This window comes from Rhamphochromis sp. 'chilingali', assembly GCF_963969265.1.
Source record: "Rhamphochromis sp. 'chilingali' genome assembly, chromosome: 8".
NCBI classification, from domain to species: domain Eukaryota; kingdom Metazoa; phylum Chordata; class Actinopteri; order Cichliformes; family Cichlidae; genus Rhamphochromis; species Rhamphochromis sp. 'chilingali'.
The window spans coordinates 26,940,782-26,965,124 of NC_137935.1; the positions used below are offsets into that span (position 1 = coordinate 26,940,782).

General features: G+C 39.4%; 1 protein-coding gene across 1 annotated transcript in view; it reads right to left on the reverse strand.

Annotated features, from left to right (window-relative positions):
- Positions 1-17,105: 17,105 nt before the first annotated feature.
- The window catches only part of LOC308401670 (sucrase-isomaltase, intestinal-like), a gene marked incomplete at its 5' end in the record, with an annotated part of 61,221 nt that continues 53,983 nt past the window's right edge, over positions 17,106-24,343 (reverse strand). Inside the window, 5 exons of the mRNA XM_080889996.1 lie at positions 17,106-17,550; positions 18,953-19,117; positions 21,260-21,309; positions 23,478-23,566; positions 23,901-24,025. Of these exons, the coding sequence (XP_080746122.1) occupies positions 17,473-17,550; positions 18,953-19,117; positions 21,260-21,309; positions 23,478-23,566; positions 23,901-24,025 (507 nt within the window). The 3' untranslated portion in view covers positions 17,106-17,472. The remainder of the gene's footprint in view (positions 17,551-18,952; positions 19,118-21,259; positions 21,310-23,477; positions 23,567-23,900; positions 24,026-24,343) is intronic.

Consider the following 24,343-nt stretch of genomic DNA (forward strand, 5'->3'; position numbering starts at 1 on the left):
AGCCGAGACTGCAAGACCAGACTGACCAACCTGTGCACTGCCTGGATTGATTACAAGAAGGCCTATGACTCAATGCCCCACAGCTGGATACTGGAATGCCTAGAATTGTACAAGATCAATGGGACCCTAAGAGCCTTCATCAGGAACTCAATGGGGATGTGGCGCACAAATCTAGAGGCCAACCCCAAGCCCATAGCACAAGTCACCATCAAGTGCGGGATCTACCAAGGAGATGCTCTGTCCCCACTGCTGTTCTGCATAGGCCTGAACCCCCTCAGTGAGATCATTAACAAGACTGGCTACGGATACCGACTACAGAACGGAGCAGTTGTCAGCCACCTCCTGTACATGGATGACATCAAGCTGTATGCCAAGAATGAACGAGACATCGATTCACTGATCCACACTACCAGGCTATACAGCAATGACATTGGAATGTAGTTTGGACTGGAGAAGTGTAGTCGGATGGTAACAAAGAGAGGGAAGGTAGTCAGAACTGAGGGGATTGAACTACCAGAAGGCAACATTGCAGACGTAGAGGACAGTTACAAGTACCTGGGGATCCCGCAGGCGAATGGGAACCATGAAGAGGCCGCTAGAAAAGCTGCAACCACCAAGTACCTGCAGAGGGTCAGGCAAGTCCTGAGGAGTCAGCTGAATGGTAAGAACAAGATCCGGGCCATCAACACGTACGCCCTGCCCGTGATCAGGTACCCTGCTGGGGTAATAGGCTGGCCAAAGGAGGAGATAGAAGCCACTGACATAAAGACAAGAAAGCTCCTTACCATGCATGGAGGGTTTCACCCCAAGTCCAGCACCCTGAGGCTGTACGCTAAGTGCAAGGAAGGGGGCCGGGGACTGGTGAGTGTCAGAACCACAGTCCAGGATGAGACAACGAACATCCAAGAATACATTGGGAAGATGGCCCCAACTGACAGAGTGCTCAGTGAATACCTCAGGCAGCAGAAACCCAAGAAAGAGGAGGGAGACGAGGAACCATCATGGAAGGACAGGCCCCTGCACGGTATGTACCACCGGCAGATAGAGGGGGTGGCTGATATCCAGAAATCCTACCAGTGGCTGGACAAAGCTGGACTGAAAGACAGCACAGAGGCACTAATCATGGCAGCACAAGAACAAGCTCTGAGTACAAGATCCATAGAGGCTGGGGTCTATCACACCAGGCAAGACACCAGGTGTAGGCTGTGTAAAGATGCCCCAGAGACAATCCAGCACATAACAGCAGGGTGCAAGATGCTAACAGGCAAGGCATACATGGAACGCCATAACCAAGTGGCCGGCATAGTGTACAGGAACATCTGTGCCGAGTATAACCTGGAAGTCCCGAGGTCAAAATGGGAGATGCCCCCAAGGGTGGTGGAGAATGACCGAGCTAAGATCCTGTGGGACTTCCAGATACAGACGGACAAAATGGTGGTGGCTAACCAACCGGACATAGTGGTGGTAGACAAACAGAAGAAGACGGCCGTAGTGATCGATGTAGCGGTTCCAAATGACAGCAACATCAGGAAGAAGGAACACGAGAAGCTGGAGAAATACCAAGGGCTCAGAGAAGAGCTCGAGAGGATGTGGAGGGTGAAGGTAACAGTGGTCCCCGTGGTAATCGGAGCACTAGGTGCGGTGACTCCCAAGCTAGGCGAGTGGCTCCAGCAGATCCCGGGAACAACATCAGAGATCTCTGTCCAGAAGAGCGCAGTCCTGGGAACAGCTAAGATACTGCGCAGGACCCTCAAGCTCCCAGGCCTCTGGTAGAGGACCCGAGCTTGAAGGATAAAAAACCGCCCGCAGGGGCGTGCTGGGTGTTTTTTTTTTATACACACACACATATATGAATAGATAGATATTTGACTGACGTCTTTATTGTCAACATCACTGTCCACATACCCTGTTTATATCTATGCTGTATTTTCAACAAAGTAGCACATTTTTCAAATGACTTTCAAAGGTCAAAAAATGTGTAAACCAAAAGCAACACGAGTCCAAATACGCCACCCTCACTTTCTGGCGTCTTCTTAACCACAAAATCAAAAATGGTGAACCCAGAACTGATTTTGCTTTTTGCAACCAATAAACATGGATGCTCTTCGTATTACATGTATCCATCTAAACATGCATGTTAAGCACAGATTCCATCACATGCAGCTTTATATTTTCATCTCTTATTCATGCATAATCTAAACTGGCATTTGCTTTAGCTGTTTACCCTTGCTTCCCACACACAGCAACATTCACACATAAGGCTTTCTCTCGCATATACCACGGGTGCATGCATGGCCAAATTTCAAATAAGATTACATATGTCACATCCACTGTGATTCTTCATGCTTAATGTACACGAACATTTGCCACCTTGTTGCCAGTGAATTTTACCCTATCTGGTTCATCCAAATAAGACATATTCATACATTCAGAAGCCTGTCCATCTTAATGTGCAGTAATATATGTTCAAAATTTCTTTGATATCCGCAATTATATAAAACCCTTTGTCATAATGTTTTTTTGTTCGTTTTTTACCCTAAAACGAATTAATTCTTTATATAGCAATAGACATTCCTCGAGTCTAAAGCACTAACTGGGTTCACCAGATTTTCCAGCTTAATTTGTGCAAGCAGACATCAAAAATGTTGGGCAAATGGTGAAAGCATGATGAGTCATATGAATGCCAGACACATAAATAAAGCAAAATAGGCTTTAATGTAAATATAACAGATATGCTAAATTGTCAGCCAAAGACACAAAATACACATTATGACACTGTGGTGATTCAAACACCACAGTGTCATAATGCTGTGATATTTTATAAATGCTATTTATACTGTAGATAGTGGTGAAATAAGTTTCCAAAATGCTTATCAATGGTTATTCAGCTTCAGTTAAAAACATCTTAAAACATTCAGATTTTTCCCAATACAATAATTTTTCAAGCACAATAAACTGAATGAATACTTGTACTCACCAGTCAAAAAATAATGACTGCAAAAATTTAGTAATGAAGGTGCAGAAGAGTTAAAAGAGAGCAAGATTACAACACACCATGTAATTTTCTACTTAGGTTAATTGTGAGACAATTATAGGCTAAAGCTGGACAGTATTTCTCAAGAAGGCTAATGCAATAATCACCCAAAATGTCTACTTTGTATATTACACTGTATTACAATAACAATCTTGTTCTTTATATGGACAAGATTACAACTGACTTTAGTACATTTTGTGAGTACACAGGAACCCTACTGAACTGAAATGTTCAGTTCAGTAGGGTTCCTGTCTGATTTTCTATTCCTTTTCAAAAACTCTCTCGCTCTATTTATCCTTTGTCTGCCTCCTTCCTCTACTCCTAGCTGTCTCCAGCATTATGCTAACACATTTAAAGGCAGGCTCCTGCTGTGCAGAGTAATCCTTCAGTGAAGCTACACTCCCTTAATGTGTTGAGGCTTAGATTACTCCCAAACCAATATATCTCTGGGATGACATCAGACACAAGCATTAAACCAGGGTCACACTCAAGCTGTATACAGTGGGGCAAAAAAGTATTTAGTCAGCCACCGATTGTGCAAGTTCCCCCACTTAAAATGATGACAGAGGTCAGTAATTTGCACCAGAGGTACACTTCAACTGTGAGAGACAGAATGTGAAAAAAAAATCCATGAATTCACATGGTAGGATTTGTAAAGAATTTATTCGTAAATTAGGGTGGAAAATAAGTATTTGGTCACCTCAAACAAGGAAGATCTCTGGCTCTCACAGACCTGTAACGTCTTCTGTAAGAAGCTTTTCTGTCCCCCACTCGTTACCTGTATGAATGGCACCTGTGTGAACTCATCATCTGTATAAAAGACACCTGTCCACAGCCTCAAACAGTCAGACTCCAAACTCCGCCATGGCCAAGACCAAAGAGCTTTCGAAGGACACCAGGAAAAGTATTGTAGACCTGCACCAGACTGGGAAGAGTGAATCTACAATAGGCAAGCAGCTTGGTGTGAAAAAATCAACTGTGGGAGCAATCATCAGAAAATGGAAGACATACAAGACCACTGATAATCTCCCTCGATCTGGGGCTCCACGCAAGATTTCATCCCGTGGGGTCAAAATGATCATGAGAACGGTGAGCAAAGATCCCAGAACCACACGGGGGGACCTGGTGAATGACCTGCAGAGAGCTGGGACCAAAGTAACAAAGGTCAAAGTCAAAGTCAGCTTTATTGTCAATTCTGCCACATGTACAGGACATACAGAGAATAGAAACTACGTTACTCTCAATCCCTAGATAAAATAGCAAATGAACATTTAAATATAAGAGTGATTAAAAATGCAAGTAAAATAATTAAAAAGTAAAATTTAAATAAATAAATACAATACAATTTTTACATATAACAAGAAAGCTATACAATATACAATATAATGAGTGAATGACATTGAGTGCAAACCATCAGTAACACACTACAACGGCAGGGAATCAAATCCCGCAGTGCCAGACGTGTTCCGCTGCTGAAGCCAGTGCATGTCCAGGCCCGTCTGAAGTTTGCCAGAGAGCACATGGATGATACAGCAGAGGATTGGGAGAATGTCATGTGGTCAGATGAAACCAAAGTAGAACTTTTTGGTATAAACTCAACTCGTCGTGTTTGGAGGAAGAAGAATACTGAGTTGCATCCCAAGAACACCATACCTACTGTGAAGCATGGGGGTGGAAACATCATGCTATGGGGCTGTTTTTCTGCCAAGGGGACAGGACGACTGATCCGTGTTAAGGACAGAATGAATGGGGCCATGTATCGTGAGATTTTGAGCCAAAACCTCCTTCCATCAGTGAGAACTTTGAAGATGAAACGAGGCTGGTTCTTCCAACATGACAATGATCCAAAACACACCGCCCGGGCAACAAAGGAGTGGCTCCGTAAGAAGCATTTGAAAGTCCTGGAGTGGCCTAGCCAGTCTCCAGACCTCAACCCCATAGAAAATCTGTGGCGGGAGTTGAAAGTCCATGTTGCTCGGCGACAGCCCCAAAACATCACTGCTCTCGAGAAGATCTGCATGGAGGAATGGGCCAAAATACCAGCTACTGTGTGCGCAAACCTGGTAAAGACCTATAGTAAACGTTTGACCTCTGTTATTGCCAACAAAGGTTATGTTACAAAGTATTGAGTTGTATTTTTGTTATTGACCAAATACTTATTTTCCACCCTAATTTACAAATAAATTCTTTACAAATCCTACCATGTGGATTCATGGATTTTTTTTTCACATTCTGTCTCTCACAGTTGAAGTGTACCTCTGGTGCAAATTACTGACCTCTGTCATCATTTTAGGTGGGGGAACTTGCACAATCGGTGGCTGACTAAATACTTTTTTGCCCCACTGTACATGTATACAGCTTGAGAGTGCTCACACTACACACACTGCACACACCTGTGCACATGTATTCCCAGTTCTTTGATAGCACTGATTTCACTTAATGGTACACATATTTCCTTGAGATTTTAGGATCAAACTAAAACAAATATTTGACATTCAGTGGTTTATGAAGTTTTATACTCTAAGAAAAAACTCTAAATCAGAATGAACGGTCATATAGAGAAACACAGCATTTTCCATACTCATCAAGTTATTGATATGCATGTGGTCATCCATTAACTTATGGAGATATCCTTTGTCTTAAAGCCAACCGAGTAAAAGCAAAGTTCTACTAGCGATACCTTAAGTACAGTAAGGATTATTCTAACAAATATGAGCTGTCAAAACATCATGTGGATTTGTTCCTTGCAGTTGTGCCCCATTTTTTCTTTGTTTGTGTGTGTTTGAATCTTTGTCATTGTTTTTACTATATCATAGAATTGTGTAAAAATTAATCAAAATGAAAACTGAAGCATCAAAATGCATGAAAAAACAAACTCTGTCAAAACATTTGGCCACAATTCTTCATAAACTGACTTTATACTCACTATAGGGTGACTGTGACTCCAGTAGCAGAGTGGGCTTTCTCCTAGTTGGAAACGCAGTGGATCGAACTCTGACAAACCCAGTCTATGTTCCTACATATCAGGCAAGTTCTACCTAGTTTATCCATGTGTTCGGATAGGTTAGAAAGTGCTTAAGCACTGTATTAATGTGTGATTGAAACTTGTACAACACATAGTGAGTGAGAAAGGTGACTGAGGAAGAAATGCTCAACGAATCATCCCCCACCAGCCTACACCTATCGCAGCATAACTAAGGGAAGATTCAGGGTCACCTGATCCAGCCCTAACTATATGCTTTAGCAAAAAAAAGTAGAGATAGTGTCTGTTTCCCGAATTCAAACTGGAAGCTGGTTCCACAGAAGAGGGGCTTGAAAACTGAAGGCTCTGCCTCCCATTCTACTTTTAAATACTGTAGGAACAACAAGTAGGCCTGCAGTCTGAGAGCGAAGCAAATTTAGGATAAATATGCTCCCTCTTCCTGTCAGTACTCTTGGTGCTGCATTTTGGATTAACTGAAGGTTTTTCAGGGAGTTTGTAGGACATCCTGATAATAACAAATTACAGTATTCCAGCCTAGAAGTAATAAATGCATGAACTAGTTTTCTAGTACCATTCCATTTAACATTTACTCACTAATGCACGAAACACATGACTGGAAACATTCAAATCTATTATTTTTAACGGATACGGGACTTAACTTTAGTAATAACTTAGCCTTTACTGAAAGTTAAAGCATGTTTTTCAGTGAGAATTCATAGGCTTGGGGGTAAGAGCCACAGAGAGAGAGGTTAACACATTGTTGGTTTTGGTCTTTTTTTTAAAGGAGAGCTGTCTCATTTCCAAAGACACTTGGTCAGGACCTATTACCGTCACATTATAACACACCAGGTAACCCTTTAGCATAATTTTTTAACATGCAGGGTAGCTTGCCAGACTTCACTAGGAGTCCCTCGGTTGCTTAAAAAGGCACCGTAGGTCCCTAGCCAAATGTTTTCTGCTGGCCCTGTCACTGACACAAAACTTGCCTGTGTGTAAAAAAAAAGAAAAGAGAAAAAAGAAAATCACCATTTGCTGTTTTATGGACTCAGATGCAAACCCAGAGACAGATGATACGTTTAGAATATTTATTACAAACAACCAGAGGTATATATAATGAGGTAGGATATTGTAGCCATATCCAATAAACTTGCCAAGGAATGTGAATGGGAGCGTAGGTAGGTAAGTGTTTTCAGAAATCAGTCTCTCGCCTTACAGGCGTAGCTCTCTTAAGGTCTTGCCAGAGAAATTGAATTGGGTTGCGGTCTGGACCTGGGTCATTGCAACAACTTCTTTTCTTTATCAGCCATCATGTTCTTTATCAGCCATTGTGTTATAGATCTTTTGGTGTGCTTAGTATCAAAAAAATTACTGTTCCATGAGCCAATTTCAGTCAGCTTTTAGCTGTTGGACTCTTAATTCTTGTGGAAGCAGTAAGGGTGTTCTTAAAGGTGCAGAGTCCATTTAAAACTGTCTTTTTGACATGATTGCCAGAATCATAACAAAATGAAGCTGCATGGTGCAGATTATTCGAATCCATGTTTTATTGCATAAATCTTACTGAAGAGCAATTGAAACTAAGAGATGATCAGACCAAGCAAATGTGTGTAACAAGTAAGTAGAACAGTCCTCTGTTTGACAAGTACTTCTTTATGATGTCTAAACTAAGGGATGCATGTCTTTTGTGTATAAGCAGGCATGATGATCTCTTTTCCTGATGGTTTTTTTTTCCCACCCAAGATAATCATCCCCTTAATACCAAAGGAAAGCTGATTCCAAACAAGCTGTAAATGAAGAGAATTGCAAAGAGGTTTTCCATCAGTCCTCATTTATTCAACAAATGTGATATATTTCTCCGCCTTGAGGGTGATTGTGTAAGAAAGACTCCTGTGATTGTAAACATGTTTTGTCCTTCTTCCGAACCCTTTCCACAGGCTGGGTGGAATCATTACATCGTTTTAAGTAAGGAAGGAAATAATTCATAGACTACTAGTTACCCAATAGTTTCTAAAGTTTCTACTTTCCATAGGATTAGATCCTCACCAAGAAAACGTGTTGTTCTCTTATAGTTTCCATATATTTTATGCTTTCTCAGAATTTTGTATCTTTGAGGGCCTTGTGAACTCTGATTTTCAGTTTTTTTGTTGGCATATGTGAGAACAAACATATGTGCACGCTGCTCTTTTTGTTCATGATGTGTGCCTCCTGTTAAAGCTCAGTGTGCAGTTTTGAATCAAAGCTGAGCAGGTGTCACTCTGGCTACAGACAGATGGGAAACCTCATGCTGAAACCAGAATCCTATCTATTCATCTTTTTCTCTGATCTCTCTCTGTTTGCCTGTTTCTTTATTTTTATCTTTGTCTCCATACAGGCTGATTATTCTGCCTGGCTGTAAGACTTGGTGGTTCTCCCACTTGGTGCTGGCTCTGATGTGCTATTGTATCACTTCCTGTTCCTGTTCTGTCTGTTGTAACAAAGAGTCGTGTTCTGCTAGCTGATCTCTCTAGCTTGATAACTTGCAGTCTCTTACATAGCAATCAATTTTATATTATAAACTATGCATGCCTTATCAAAGCACTGATTCTGTTTAATCACTTGCAAATTGTAGGTATAGCTTTCATTCATCAAACTTTTCAGGTCTGCTAGCTTGATTTAAGTTCTATCTAAACCAAGCCTATTCAAATGGCGGCCCGCGGGCCAAATGCGGCCCAGAAGCAACCTGCGAGTGGCCCTGCCTGTGGTCCTGGCAGAAACACAGAAAAACGCAAAAAATGAATTCATTAATTAATTAAAAAAAAATTTAAAATTCCTACAGCGTAGTGTAGACTGTGAATGCAACACTCCTAGTAGCCTAGCAATATTTAACCCACAATGCACCGTGATGTAAACATATTAAACAATCATCGTAATATATGATGCGACAACAGCATGTCTTTCTCACTCCAAAAGCGCAAAATTGACAATGAAAACTGTCGGTTTAACCCTGCCTGGACTGACAAATACTTATTCATTTTACCGAGTTTAATAATCTTACAACCGGAGTTGTACTACCATGGTGAGGGTCCTGTACAGCCCAAGAGAGAGCTGCAGCATCTTCCCTTCGTGTTTGCTTCTTGGCGAAGAAGAAAAGGCCTTTCACAGATTCTGAAACAATGAAATACTGCATGCTGGCCGTGGTGGATGCGGTGAAAAGTGAGTGTGACATCTGCTATTAAAAACGTACCCCTGTAGGACAGTTCAAATATTTGTAGAATTGAAGTTCTGGCGTCAGACGAGTTTGAAATGCTGTTAGATGACCTGAAGAAAACTGATGTAATGTCTATAGCAGGAGATCACAGACAGAACTGATAATGCACAGTTATGCGTATATGTCCGTTTTTTGGATGGGAAATTGCTCGGTTTACTACCGTTAGAGGGACACACAGCTGGCGAAATGATGTTTGAGAAGATTTAAGCTCTTTTTGAGGAAAATGGTCTGGATATGAAGCGTGTCTGTATACTTGTGAACGATGGGGCTCCATCCATGGCAGGAAAAGTGAGTGGTCAGCGAAATATTTATTTTAATTTGAAAGGGAATTATCAAAATGTTTTTTGTTATTATTATTATTATTATTATTATTTCAAATGTGCAAAAAATAGTTTAGTTATAGCTCCCTTTTTTTTAAATGGACCTTTTGGTGTGCATTTGTGAGAGGTCACCAGATTTACAGGGGAATAGGAATAAAAAAAATACTTGTTTTTCAGTACAGTTGTGTGGGTTTGAAATTGATCATGATCTGCTGCTTACTGGCTTCAAAAAAAATATCTGGCCCAGATAAATTCCTCGGTTTGAAAATCTGGCCCAACTAACTTCGTAGTTGAATAGGCATGATCTAAACTATTAAAACATAGACATAGCTCGTGGGTCTCAAAACTCAGCAAAAATCCCCAAGCAGCCTGGAAGCCAAGCTAGCTGGGTGACTGTGGGGATAATAATCCAAAGCAGCCCTCAACACACCACCAACCCATTCATGTTTCTAATCAATCCTCAAAACTTGGCCGAGACAGGGGAAAAGAGAAAAAAAAACCCAAAACGGTTAAGGCACCCTCAACCTTGTCTTGACATATGGCATAGAAACTGAACATTTACCAATATTTCCTGAAAATTCTCTTTAGCTTGACCATTTTAGCATAATGGTCTACACAGCACTAGGGAAAAGTTCTTACTGTAGATATCTATCTGAAAGTGCTAAATTAAATTTAGGGACGTGATTGATTCATTCCATTGTTTTCTTCAATGCCATGTGCCAACACTGCAGACCAGCTATCTAAATTAAAGCAATAAAGAGAGGTTTGACTCTGGTATAATTCAGGCAATATGCTTTAGATCAGTGTCCATGTGCACTGAGATGTGCTTTTCAATCTGATTTACAGATTTTTGGCTAAATCTGAGCAGAGAGTACAGCCCTGTACACTTCAAAATTCATCCCACTGCTTCTATCAGCAAACACATCATCAGTAAACACCAATGATACCAGTACATGCCAATGTCATAAAATATACTCCATCATGCCTCAGATCATGTGGTATGAAAATGAAAAGAAGAGCTCATGTTCCTGTCATTCTCCAGTGTTTATTTTCCCATCCTTCTAGAGCAAGTTTTATCTGTCCAAAGAGTGTTTTTTTCCTTCTTTTTTCTGGATCTGTGCAGGGCCTTTTATGTACCAGACTGCTCCTGTTTGGTTTTTCAGCTTAATAATGGCCTCGTTCACTTGCATCGACATCTCTTTGAACCTCATGTTGAGAGATTTAGTGAATAGCTACTAAATGTAAGTTCAACTTTTGGAAACGACTTTCGCATTGTAACTCATGCAGTATATGTTTTCTTTCTCTCACTTCCCTTCTCTCTCTGGAAATCAGCCCCTAGTCTCTTATTCTCCATATCTCACTCATGTTTTGTATGTTTTTCTCCGTTTGTATTTTCTCTTTCTCTTGATATGTCTTGTTCTCTCTGTCTGTCTCTCTTTCTGTCTCTAAGCAGTGTCTTTCTTCTTTCCCTGATGAGGCCATCCCCTCAATGGTGATGAGACAGGCAGAGGGTGATTAAAGTGGTATCTCATCTGGTAGGAAAACTGACCTCAATCAGAACTATTCTACCAAGAGGACACCCCCCCTCTCTGTTTCCTACCATCTATCCCTTCTACTCTGTATTTCCATGACTATCATCCACCATCCTTTATTCTTCCTGACCTGATCCCTCACCATGCCAGTGCTCTCCATCGCTCATCATCCCTCTCTTGTGTTCTACTCTCCTTTTTCATCTTCCCCTATCCACTTTTAGTGATCACTCTCAATTTGTCATCATCCGCTGTATTGTTCTGTGATGGTAATCTCTTTTTCTCAGGAACTCTCAAGTTTGCTGTCATCAGTTGTATGCAAAAAGCATCACATTTACAAAAAAAGTATGCTTTTTAAGAAATGGAAATGCTCTGGATTTCTTGAAATTTGAAAGAATCAGATGCTTTGAAATGCAAACACACACACACACACACACACACACAAAGATGAGCGTAATCCCAGTATGTCCTTTCTAAATGTCAATCAGGCAATGCGTGTTGTCATGGCAACATTTACTCGTAAACTATCTAAAAAAAACACATCCCTGATTTTAGCTTTGCAATTACTACCATGCATGACTGCCATCTTTTGCTATATTCATCTTCTTGTGCTGAGAATGTAACATGTCTCTCCCACAAACATTCATTAATTGAGCCAACACAAGTGTGTGAAGTATGCAGGTAACTCACATATGTGTCCTTAAGCTGGTGATTGCAATCCACAATGAAGCTAGAGTTAGATTCTTCAGTCCTTGCGTCTCTATGGCAGCGCCCAGAATAAACTGAATAAGCTTAGAGGAGACTTCACTGCCTTGACAGTGTATATTTTGAACATGGATTATTTATTCATTCATTGGTCGTCTTTTGTGGTGTCCTTATTTTATTAGCCGATGGCTACGTAAGCGCTGCTAAATACATAAATAGAATGATACCCATGTGTTGAGGGCAATTGAGGTTTTTTTTTCTTTTGTTTCTTTGAATACCCTACCATGTGATCTTAACTTGCACTTTGAGTTTGTTGGTGATCATGCAAGTTGGATAATTTGCAGGCTTTTGTGCACACTTTACTGCACTGAATTACTTGGCCACCAGAGGCATTTGACTAGCTCTGTTGAACCGGAAGTGATGCAATCACGAGGATATTTAAATCCTTTTCTGCATGGATGGTTTGGCTAGTTCAAAAATGGTTCCCCCTCTGTGTTTGCCTTGTTTTGATTTGATTTGTAAGGGATGCTTATATGAGTGTGTAAGTGTGTGGGTGTGCGGTTGTGCCATTTGATGTGATTTATAAATTTGCATGCATGTGGCCATCCTTTGGTGCTTAATCCACTATCTGCAGAAATAAATTTTTTTTTTTCTTCTCAGTGCTCTATCCAGTAAAAGAGAGAAATATTTTTGTTCCAGTTTGCACTGACTCATAATTAACCTTCTAGTTTCTCTCAGCTTAACACAGTGAACTCTTGTGTCCACCTTAGGTTTAAAGTGATCTTTGTGCACCACTGATCAGTAGGTTCTTTCTAAGCAAACAGACACACAAGGAGAGTAAAAAAAAAACCAAAACATTGTCTAGAAATTATTCAATATTTCCCAACATGTTTTTATAGCAATGGTGTGGCACAGTACTATATAATGCACATATTTTATTCAACATAATATTAATACTTAGTTTCATGCCTAATTAAATTCCACAATTAAAGAAAAGTGTCCTTTGTCTTTTGGTAGTGGAATGGGCTTTTTGGTTGCACTTGGTTTATACAGACAATCGTGTTAGAAGTGCTACAACAACTTGCTAGCAGGCTGTCCATGTGAAATATCAATATTCTCAATGTGACTTGTACCTACATTCAAATGATCAGCGAAGTGGAAAAAGTGGGAAAAAAGTGATGCAGGTTCTTCATTCAGTTTTAAAACTGCCAGCTTAAAAGTTTTTATCACAGACAAAAATGGCATTTTAGCCAGATATTTCTCAATAATAGATTATTAGAAGAACATGCATAAAAATCAAGCTATGTTACACTAACAAATACCATAAATTACTTAATTTTTTCATTATGTTTATTAGTTTTTAATGTTTTCACAACCCCCTGCATCCCAACCTTAAAACCCACCTCCCCATTCCCTTTCAGTTTTTGTTATCCAGAGTTGCTTTTTTGATTTTCCCCCTCTTATTTATTTATTTATTTACAACAGAAGGTTTTGTGAAAGCGTTTTCTTGTGTGTTTCAGACAGGGTCAGGAACCATTCATGCGTCTATAAAAGTTGCACTGTTAGCTCTCACTGGGCAGATGACTTCCCTAAATGAGCAACAGATCAGCAAATGTGAGGGGTGAAACTACTCATGTCAAACAGGTGACATTTTTATGTGTTTGTGTGTAAGTGAGAGTGCTTGTGTGTGTCAAATGGTGAGCCTGGCTGTAAGGACCTGGTTCAGTAGGGTTCTGCTTCATTGTCTCTAAACTATTTGTCTTCATCAGATGAAAATATGACAGAAAAAACCGTGTGGGAGAAAAAAAAAGAAAGAAAGAAAGAAAGAAAGGGAGACGAGGTCAAGTCTATATTCTATATTTGCATTTTAAGGCCTGTGTATATGATTGTGGGGGGAAGGTGTTGCGAATCCATGAGAGATGAACTATTTCTAATTTTAAAATGATGCATATTTTCAAGATTCAGCTTGTCCTGAAAAATTAGCATATGAATTTATTGTGACAGGTGACATTTTACGCACCTTGCTGTTTTTCTGATGTGACTGTCACAGAAATGTGCTCATGGATTTGACTTTCATTATTACTGGTTTTGTAACACCTCACAGGTGATTTTGCCGAGCTCTTAATAGTTCAAATATGGCATATGCATAAAGATATGAAATATATAATTCACACCATTTGCTAACATGTTAATAGCACACGTGTACGCACCCACGCGCCTGTCACATTTGACAGACTTTGATTTTGCCACAGTGTTTTCTCTCTGTCTTTTATGTTGTTTCATTTCCCCACCCCCATCACCCATCTGTGCCTCTGTTGTATCTGTCATTCACCCCGGGAACAAAGACACATTACTGTTACTGCAACTTACTTGAAGGCATGCTTTCTGCTAAGATGGCTTCTCTTTTAGAAAGTCAGAGAAAAAGACAACCATCCATAAGAAGCGTTGGACCTCATTAATTTAGAAAAATCATGCGAAAATCATGTTTTGACAATCTGGAACTAGAATTGAATTATTTGAACACTGATGGAGAATGCTATTTATGTTTTTTTTGTTAAAAATATCCTAAATATATATTATGTATATATTTTCTGTATACATTTTAAAGATTAATTTTTATTGCAGTGCGTTTTAATTATTTTATTTATTTGTATGTAGATTTTTTTTAAATTTCTAAATCCTTAAATTTAAATCCTCGTGGTTCATTAAATACTATAAGCTCTAGTTTTTTGTTTACCTAATATCTGCTTGACATTTAGCCCTCTGTACCCTATACACCAGGGGTCTCCAACTCCAGGCCTCGAGGGCTGGTGTCCTGCAGGTTTTAGATCTTGCCCTGGGTCACAAAAGATTAGTTCATTACCAGGCCTCTGCAGAACTTCAAGACATGCTGAGGAGGTAATTTAGCCCTTTGAATCAGCTGTGTTGGATCAAGAACACATCTAAAAACTGCAGGACACGGGCCCTCGAGGCCTGGAGTTGGAGAGCCCTGCTATACACCCATAGACAGCCAGCAAGTTTCTTTTACTGTTTGTGTATAAAATAAGAAAACACTTTTTACACACCATATTTATATAGAAATAACTCAGGGATTTAAAAAAAAAACAACAACAACAAAAATCCCAGATATGTGTCAAATAAATATTTAGTGTTTTTATCTGAGTCACTTCCAACTTTTCATCTGTAGTAAGTGTAGCTTGTCAGTCCACTGTTTACCTCAGCTCTCAAAATGGTGGGTGTCTGAAGTATTCGTTGTCTATTTACTCCAGAGGAAGATGTAGAAATTTGTGAAAGGGCTCCAATACGGGTCGATAAGTCAGTGAAGCTCACTTATGACTGATGGCAGTGATATTCAGGTGAGTTGTCAAAGATATCCTGAAGTTTTCTGTTGGCAGTGTAAGCACCGCTGTTTTGGCAGTGTTACCTAAACTTTCTCTGAAGGGCATCTAATATTGTCAGACTTACTGACTTGAGTCTGAATGTGAATGTAATCCAACTATTTATCACAGGCAAACTATAATTTTTAGGACCCTTAAGCCTAATCTTGGCTGGCAGTTACCTTGATAACTAACTGCTCTTATAGCAGGCTCGTGGTTAGCTGTATCGACTATCCCCAACAATGAGGAATAAATGAACATGATTATGCACATTTTCTTATGTTACAGCTCTCTTTCAATAGCTTTTTTTAAAGATAAATTTAGGTATTTTGAATTTATATCAGATTTCCCCCTTTTTTTTCAAATTTCAGGAATCTGGAACATTCTAATAGGATTTTATTGGAGTATATTGTATCTTGCATAAATACAGCACTAAGCACTGAGATTTAAAGAGCACAGAACAGAGGCTGATTGGCAGACAGAAGATGGGTAAAAATGATTGGGCCAGAGGGATGATGACATATTTGAGAACAGGAAACCTGCCGTGTTTATCTAGTGGGTCAGGCCCAGAGAGAGACGTTCAAGCCTAAGGAACACTTCTTTAAAGTACTGAGTAGACCCGTATTTGACATGGGTTGACTACGGGGATTATATTAAAACAAAAGAAAAGCGAGAGCAGTGATTTTTTCTGAGCATTAGAAATTTTAACATTGAGCAAAAAACCCCAAATCTTTCTAACCTACACTGATTCGACAAGCCTCTGTGTGGTACAGAGCAGAAAACTTTGGTGGCCAACTAATTGCAAACCAGTCACCCTTCCAAAACATGTAGTTTGGGCTACATCCATGTGGAACTGGAGTGAGGTTAATTGATTCACAGAAGACAGGCAAGAGATTTGACCAGAATGATGAGAACAAAATTGAGCTGGAAATTACAGGAAAGCAGAAATGATGAAAAGAAAAATCTGAGCCAATGCTGTTGTCAATTTTTACAAATGTTTGACAGAAAGAAAGCATTTAAGTCTCATTCACAACAAATTCAAAACATGGTAGTGTCAGGGGTAATTCATTATTAACTTTCTTTCTTTGACAAAATGAGAGAGAAAATATATATGTGTAAAAAAAGGAACCAGTAACCACCAGGAATGTGAAGAATACAAAACTTCGAATTCATTCACAGTCTACAGTCTTTATCTCTTTCTTACACCAGTAATGACTTCAGTATGAATCCAGGAAGAATGCCTCTTCAGATCATCAGCTCAATTAGTCCCAGAGGCACTGAAGGTAAGGATGTTTTCACAGTCAAAGTGTAAAAATTCTCTTTTCAAAACAATAGCTAACCTGAACACAGGGCTTAGAATGATTCATCACAGTTCTAAACTTTTTGGACATGAGCGCATAAACACAACGTTCTACAGCAACCCCCAAACACATTGCTTCCCGTGGAGTGGCGATTAGAGTGGAAATCAATTTGAGGTGCCCATGGCTAAATTGACATCATTAGGTTTACTGCAGGCTGAATAATGGATGGCTGTATCATTATATGGGAAAATAATGGGATGAGACAAAGCACAGGTAGACAGCTTGCTGCAGGTGAGAGCTATAAATAGATGCTGGCACACCCACACAAACACCCATACATGCACAAGTCTGCGCATATCTACTGTGAAAAATACAAGTGGCAAAAGCACAGCACTAAATGACAATAACACAAGCGCAAAGTACAAACTGGAGTTAATGAAACTTAATTTACTATTACTAAATTCTTAGTACCTACAAAACCTCAATGCCACCTGAGCTACAGCCACCCCAACTGGAGAAGAAGACCAAACACAGTTTTTAGTTCACTGATTTATTCATATCTTATTTGCAGGAACGACATGCATATGATGCACAGAGTTCATTGCAGTTGGATCCTAACATTACCTTATTCTCATTTTCTTAAAAGTAATCAGCATGTATACATGATTGCAAGAAAAAATATTCCTACCATAGACATGATTGGCAGTCATTATTTTGTCTACGGTATCACACATTTTGGGATATTGAATGACAATAAAGTTCTGAAGTTATTTAGAGTAAATCAAACATTTGTTTTAAAGGCACAGTCTAACGGTAAAAAGGAAAACATTATTCGGTTTTATAGGTTGATGGGAGGCACTGAGGTTTCACATTTCATGTTCAAAAACAAAATGTATTCTTCACATCTTTGTTTAAATTAATGAACCCTTATTTTAAGATATCTTTTTTTTTTTTTTACAAGTGAACACAAATACTGCACTCAAGCCTTGGTCTTCCATGTTAACTGAAAAGTCTGTTGCACATTCACATTCAGATCAGTAATATCTATGGTCAGCTCCTGTAAAAGCAAGAGGAAACATCAGTTTTACTTCTTCATTGGTGGCTCACGTTTACTATTTTTTAAATAAACATCATCCAGGACTTAAGAGTTGAATGTACAGCACTTGCCTTCTGTTCTGTTCTATAAATTGGATCTGATCTAAAGGCTAATAATTCAGTTTTTCTAATATATACACAGTACATCTTTCCAGTAAAGTTAAACAAGCTGACGCTGAGACGTGTTTTGTGCATGACAGTAAGAGCAGGCCTATACGTCTTCAGGATGAAACATCTCGTCCTGTGCCAGACAGAAATAGCTCTCCCACCTCACTGTATTTAACTGACACAGCACCAGCTGCTTACTATTTCTTTCAAGTTGTTACCCCATCAGACAATACTTAAGAAGATAAATGGATTGTCTCATGCTGAAAAACTACTTATTACCATGCACATACTGTGTCATCCTTATTCCGTTTCTCTTGTTCCTCACTGCCCTTTTTCTCCCCCACCCCCACACATCCTTCATTCTTCACGTTTATCTCTTTCACCTCTATTTTTTCCCTCCATCTAGTTACAGTGATGCATTCTCCCTCTCTCCACCAGTACTGCCTGTCCTTCCCTTCTTTCTACAGATGAACCATCTTTCTGTCTTTTCAGTATTCGTAACCCATCCTTGCATCCCCAACACACACAAACACTGAGTCCTCTGTCATTCTGACTTTCTTCATCTGCAATTCTTGCCCTCTCGTCTGGCTTCTCCCTGTCCATCTTCTCAAGAACAGTATAAATGTACAGCTTTTTCATCTACCATTATTTATGGAGCTGCTATCATTTTCATGCTTCTGATAAGTGCACTGAGTACAGTACACAACCTTGACAGGAATATTTTATCATAAGCCAAATGAGGAGAGGGAATACATGCTATCCTCTTGGACTGTTAATTCCTTTTTTTCATTTCCCACCTCAAACCAATGTAGCACTGCAAAACAGCTTTAGATCTTTACACATGACCCAAACTCTTCTTTCTTATTTACAATTTGGGTATTTGGATTCTGAGAATTTTATTGCTATTATTTATACTTTTATTTTGAGTATCTTAAGGCTTTAGAAAATCTGTGTTTCATGTCATGTTTTGGTACACACCCTCCTTCTGCAGCTGAACTTTATTGACCATGAACCTCTGGCTTGCCTACAGAGCACCAACGCTCATTTTTGAACATCACAACATTCATTTCAACATTTAATTTATGTTAGGAGCTTTTGTGGTGATAGACCATTTCCTATATGCAGTTTAGGTTTTATACGGTCATCTGTAGTTTAATGAATAATACTTGATTAATTTTATTTTAATGTGGATATACACAATATTTAGACATTGGCATTAACCATAATTGAATTAAGTGTTCCAGAAATGTACTGACCTGTGATTCAAGGTTGTGCTGTGGGGTTAGTGGCTGAGGGCCTTCATTTAAAGTTATGGTAACCTCTGTGATCTCAGTTCCCACGCCCCAAATCCTCACCACACCCAGCTTCAAATAATCTACAGCATCCAGGCCAGATGTTCCCACAGCATTGGTCAAAGTGTTCTAAAATTGAAAGTGATGAAGACAAAGAGGAGGCGTTAAGGGGAATCATATATATGTATATGTACAAAACACAATGTCATTTTGTTGTGTTATGGGAATATATGTATTGTTATAGGAATTGCATGACAGGACAGATAACAACAATCATGAACTTCATATTCACTTTGCTGGAAAAATGTTTAAGCTGAGTCATGAAATTTACCCAGTCATGCATTATTGTTTATTTTTTGGTTCATCTTTTCAGTGAGTGAGATTTACTATTTGAATCTCTTCCTTATATAGTTCTATTTTTAGTCCTATAGTTTTATATCCAACAGGTAATGTTGTTTACTCTGATTCCTTTTAGCTGTACTGAGGTCCAACACTCATACAGAGCTAAGAGAACACACATATACGAATACACACACATACGCACCTACATTCAGATAGACATCCAAAGTGGCATACGATCTGCTAATCTGCCAGGCTGCTTCTGCTCAACTTATCCTCATCTTCTCACATCTGCCTGTTCGCACATACATACATACATCCCCACAGTCACTTACATACGCATGCGTGCACACACAAAATACGTGCACACACACACACACACACACACACACACACATACTTCCTCTCTCTCCCTCTTTGGCTGTCAGGCAGTGCCTGTTTTATCGCTGTGTGAAATTGCTTTGAATTGAGCCTGATTGTAGGCAGAGGACAGCCACAGATGTTTGGCCACGGTAGCTTTAAGTGTATGTTGTAGGGTTTTGCATATATGTGTGTGTTTGGGTTTAGATGTGTGTATTAATGTGTGCCTTTGGGTTTTTGCCTGGCAAAGAGGCAAATGTGGCTGGGTTATTCCCACTGGTCCTAGCTATTCGGGAGTTTTTAACATGTCCGACCTGAACTACTATCAAGTTGTTACCAAACAAACTTTGCCATAACACATAGGCCACCTTTCTTTCTTTTTTTCAACGAACTTAAATACCTTTTGCAGAAGGATATGATCCTTACATAGTAGCAATATTTTAAAATTTACCCCAAAAGACACCAATGAGGCAACTCTGTTGCTGGTGCCAAATTTGAATTCAATTTTGTAAAACTTCATTAGAATCACAAGTGAATCCTTTACTATCTTGTTCCTTATAGATAACACATCCTTTAGGGTTATGTTTTGATTTAAGAATGTCTTCATGTCAGTGGACAAAACTCGTTCATCCACTTCACTCAATAAGCTTGATAGTTGTTTATGCATGGTGGCATGGTGTTGCCAGGGTTGGCACTGTTGTCTCAGACAACAGACTCAGTCCTTACACGCTCTTCCTGCACCTGCATGACTTTACTCTGTTATCCTTCATGATCCTGGTTGATCCTGGACTTTAGGTAGACAAAGTATTTAAAGTGTATAAACTAAAGGACTGTATGTGACCTTTCTGGAGTATTGCATGTTCCTTTCTGATTTCCCCAAACCAGCAAGAGGAAATCAAACAGAAAGCATATAGCTGTTCATGTTCATCAGCATATAGACTTTAAAACAGAAAGTCTCAAGAAACATGAGAGCTAATAGAGAGTCAGAAAACCTGTTTAAAATGCACTTCAAAACTGGATTGAGTGGTGAGTCACAAGGTTTGCATTTCAACATAATTCTGATTTGTGAGCCTGGAGACAATGTACTTACTGGTTAGAGGTTTTATACAAGGTAGATAATAGGTTTGTCATAATACCTTTGGGAACTATTTGTCTGATTATTTGGGATTTTTTTTGTTTGTTTCTGTTAGTTAGTTAGTTTCTTTCCACATAAATCCCTAAAAAATGTTTTGTTCTACATTAGAGGTTGCCTTAAAAAGGCAGGATTATTAAATCATTTGTAATGCCAGAAACACACCGAAATCTGCATTAACATATCCACTCAACTTCAGGCTCTTCTGTCTAAGCATGTTAATTTTAGGCCACAGAATTCTGATTAGGGTTCATGCACAACAAAAGCTTTGCACCTGATCAAAATTATGTTGACCACAGCCACACACACCACCACAGCCTTTTTAAATGCTAAGGTATCAGCTGATCTGCTTGTTTTGCTGCATTAATAGTAATAATGATGATAATGGGGGGGAGGGGGGGGGGGGAGAAGTATGGCTTGTATTTGGCCATTGAACTCACCGACGTCACTGAAAATGTGACATGAAGATATTTTTTGTTCTCCACTGTGTCTGAGGAGAGAAACAGGAGTGAATTACATTCAGAGCAGAGGCATGGAGGGTATGCAAAGGAGTATGTGACTATGCAATGAGCGACGCAGCGACAAATAAGGGATGCATAAAAATTTGTGTTGATCAAGGTTTAAGTTCATATTAATATTACCTAAAGAGCAAGTAAATAATCACCTTAGAAAACCCAATTAAGTAAAATAAACAGTTGGCTATGCCACTTAAATATACATAGGTGGTATTAATGCTTGAAAGTAAAACCAGTTGAATGCACGAGAGAACACCAGTGAATGACAGAGTAGCACAATGAGTGCTGCAGCTGGACCGACCTGACAGACAGCGGAGAGAATAGCAAAACCTCTGAGGTAAAACTTAAAAATGCGGAAGCCGAAACAAGCAGAAAAGTAGATAGTACAGGTAAGAAAGCGATACGCTGAGAGGCAAAGCAAGCAAGCAAGACATAGGAAGGCTACATGGCAGACAGACAGGGAGACGCAGAAGAGAGAGGCAAGGGACCAGATAAAAGAGGAGTGATGGAGAGCATATCTCTAGGCTGTGACACAGGGAATTACTGTAATGGTTTCTGTCACTCCCCTTCTATGCATTCCTCACTTGCTTACTATCTGCCTTTCTCTCCTTTGTCCCAACACAAACAGACCGTCCACAGACGAGTGCATCTTCTCACAGAAGCACTTCTGAGACTGATTCTGTTCGTGTATGTGTAAATATGCATGTCTGAGAATAAGCGAGGAAGTAGAGATAGACGTGTTGTAGCTCACTGTGTCTTTCTGATAAAATCCATACTGAATTTCATATTCAGTGAAAGTAGCAGAATTACTTTCACTGAATAACTAACTGCGCAGGAGCTTAACACACACTGGGATGAAAAGCCATTAGTGGATTCTGATTTTCTAATTTTCCAAAATGTTCTGTATCTTTCATTAATCAGTGCACATCTTGTAATTTAAACAGCAAGCCTGTTATTCTTATCATACAACGTCAACAAGCTTGATCTCTTTTGTTTGCACACCAACTTAGCAGCTTTCGTCCACTAAAAAGCATCAAGTTCTGGCCATTGATCCACTTCTGTCTTTTGTGGTAATGATATCAGTTTTTGAAATAGGTGATTTAAACCCATAAATAAAAAAAAACAGAAAATGTAAATTTCAAGATAAGAATGAAAAAAGGATTTTCCTGTTTGAAAACGTATCTGGTTACAGGGTTGTAAGTAAGATTAGAAACTGTGATACAAATACCTAAAATGTTCTACTGCTCTTCCTGTACCATGATATTCATGTGAATGTCATGGTCTGGAGTCAGGTTTTGTTTATTCTATGTTCTGGGATTTTGTGGGCTTTTTTGTGGTTTAGTCGTTTGTATTTCGTGTTCCTTAGTTATTCTTTAGCACCTCTGTGATTTTTAGTCTCTGTGCCTGCCTTGTGTTCCTGGTGTTGTGTTTTGTGTCCTGGTTCAATGTTCATGTCATTTCCTGTTTTATTTTGACAGTCCCATGTCCTATGTCAGTGTATCTACCTTTGCACCCTGTTGTCTCCTTATGTCTTATTAGTCCTAGCTGTATTTCCCTCCTGTTTCTCATCCCTGCATTAGTCCCTTGTATATTTAAGCCCTGTGTTTTCCTTTGTCGTATCATACCCCCTCATGTGTTGTAAGTCTCCCTGTGTTTCTGGTTTTGGTTTTTCCGTGCTTCTAGTGTCCCAGAATTTTGTTCATAGTTTTATGTTCTAGATTTTTAATTTGTTTTCTGTAAGTTATACTAAATAAAGTTTAGCAGCTTTATTTGCTAGAAAAAGCTGCTAATAAAGTTTCTTTTTCCGTGCACGAGTTTCTGCATTTGGGTCCACTTCAGGCCTGGCACAGCCTCACTAGACAGTGAAGCTATTAATGCCTAGAAAAAAACTGTCTGGTGATTGCATTTCTTATGCTAACTCTTATTTATGGCTATTATTAATGGCCACTCCACAAAAAACAAAAGGAAACAAGAGAGAGAAAAAAAATGTAGTTCTAGTCAGAATCAGAAACTTTATTGTCATTGTCATGAGAACAACGAAATTAGTGAGTCATTTTACTATTCAGGAATAATGACTCCATGAACACATACAGTATTTGCTGTTTTGGTGGCTGTACGTGTTCAAAAGTAACCTTTTGCTTACCTATTCCTTCACCATCGTCCCAGAAGAATGATCCCTTGGCAGTTCCAGCATCACTCAGGGCAACGATCAGTCCTAAAGGATTCTTCCGACTAAAACAAAAGGGGCAGAAAGGGTTGTAATAGATTTGTTGTAATAGAGGACAATGTCTATTTATACCTGCTGCTGAGAACAAATATATTCCTGCTGAGGGGATCCATCTGACCTCTTTCCTGCTGGAACAGTCATCGCCCTCTGACTGTCTCTCTCTCTTTCATTCTCATTCAAACACACAAGTGATATATGCTCCGTTCTGCATTTCTGCACAGGCACTAAGCCCCACATACACACACGCGAGCGTGCACACACAAGTCATACAACACACAGGATGCTGACCTGTAGCTGCAAACTCTCAAGATGTATCAGTCATAATGTATGCTCACTTACCTGTAATATGTAGTGTTCTCTGGTTTCTGCCAGGGTAAGATATATCCTCCTCTGACGTGAAGGTTAATATGATTCAAGGGTGTTGGCATGTCAACCATTGTGCTATGCACTCCAACAGCTTTGGCCTGATGAAAGAAATAATTACATACTATTAAAGTACTAGAAATACTACAGGTTATTATCTTTGATTAATTTAATTCAACAGGTCCTTTGCATCGGTAGGGTAGAGACTAAAAGCACAGACTAGCATATGTGGAAATGTGTTAGTATGTGTGCATAGTGACAAGGGGTTGTAATGCTGTTTAACAGATGGGACTCCCTTAGCCCCACAGAGTAGGTTTTTGTTATTAAGGTGCTCTCTGTAGTGGCTAAGCTCTAGCTCCGTGATGGTGTTGTCATACTGTATTTACTGTCAGGTGAATGTTTGTTGTAGTTTTTATTTT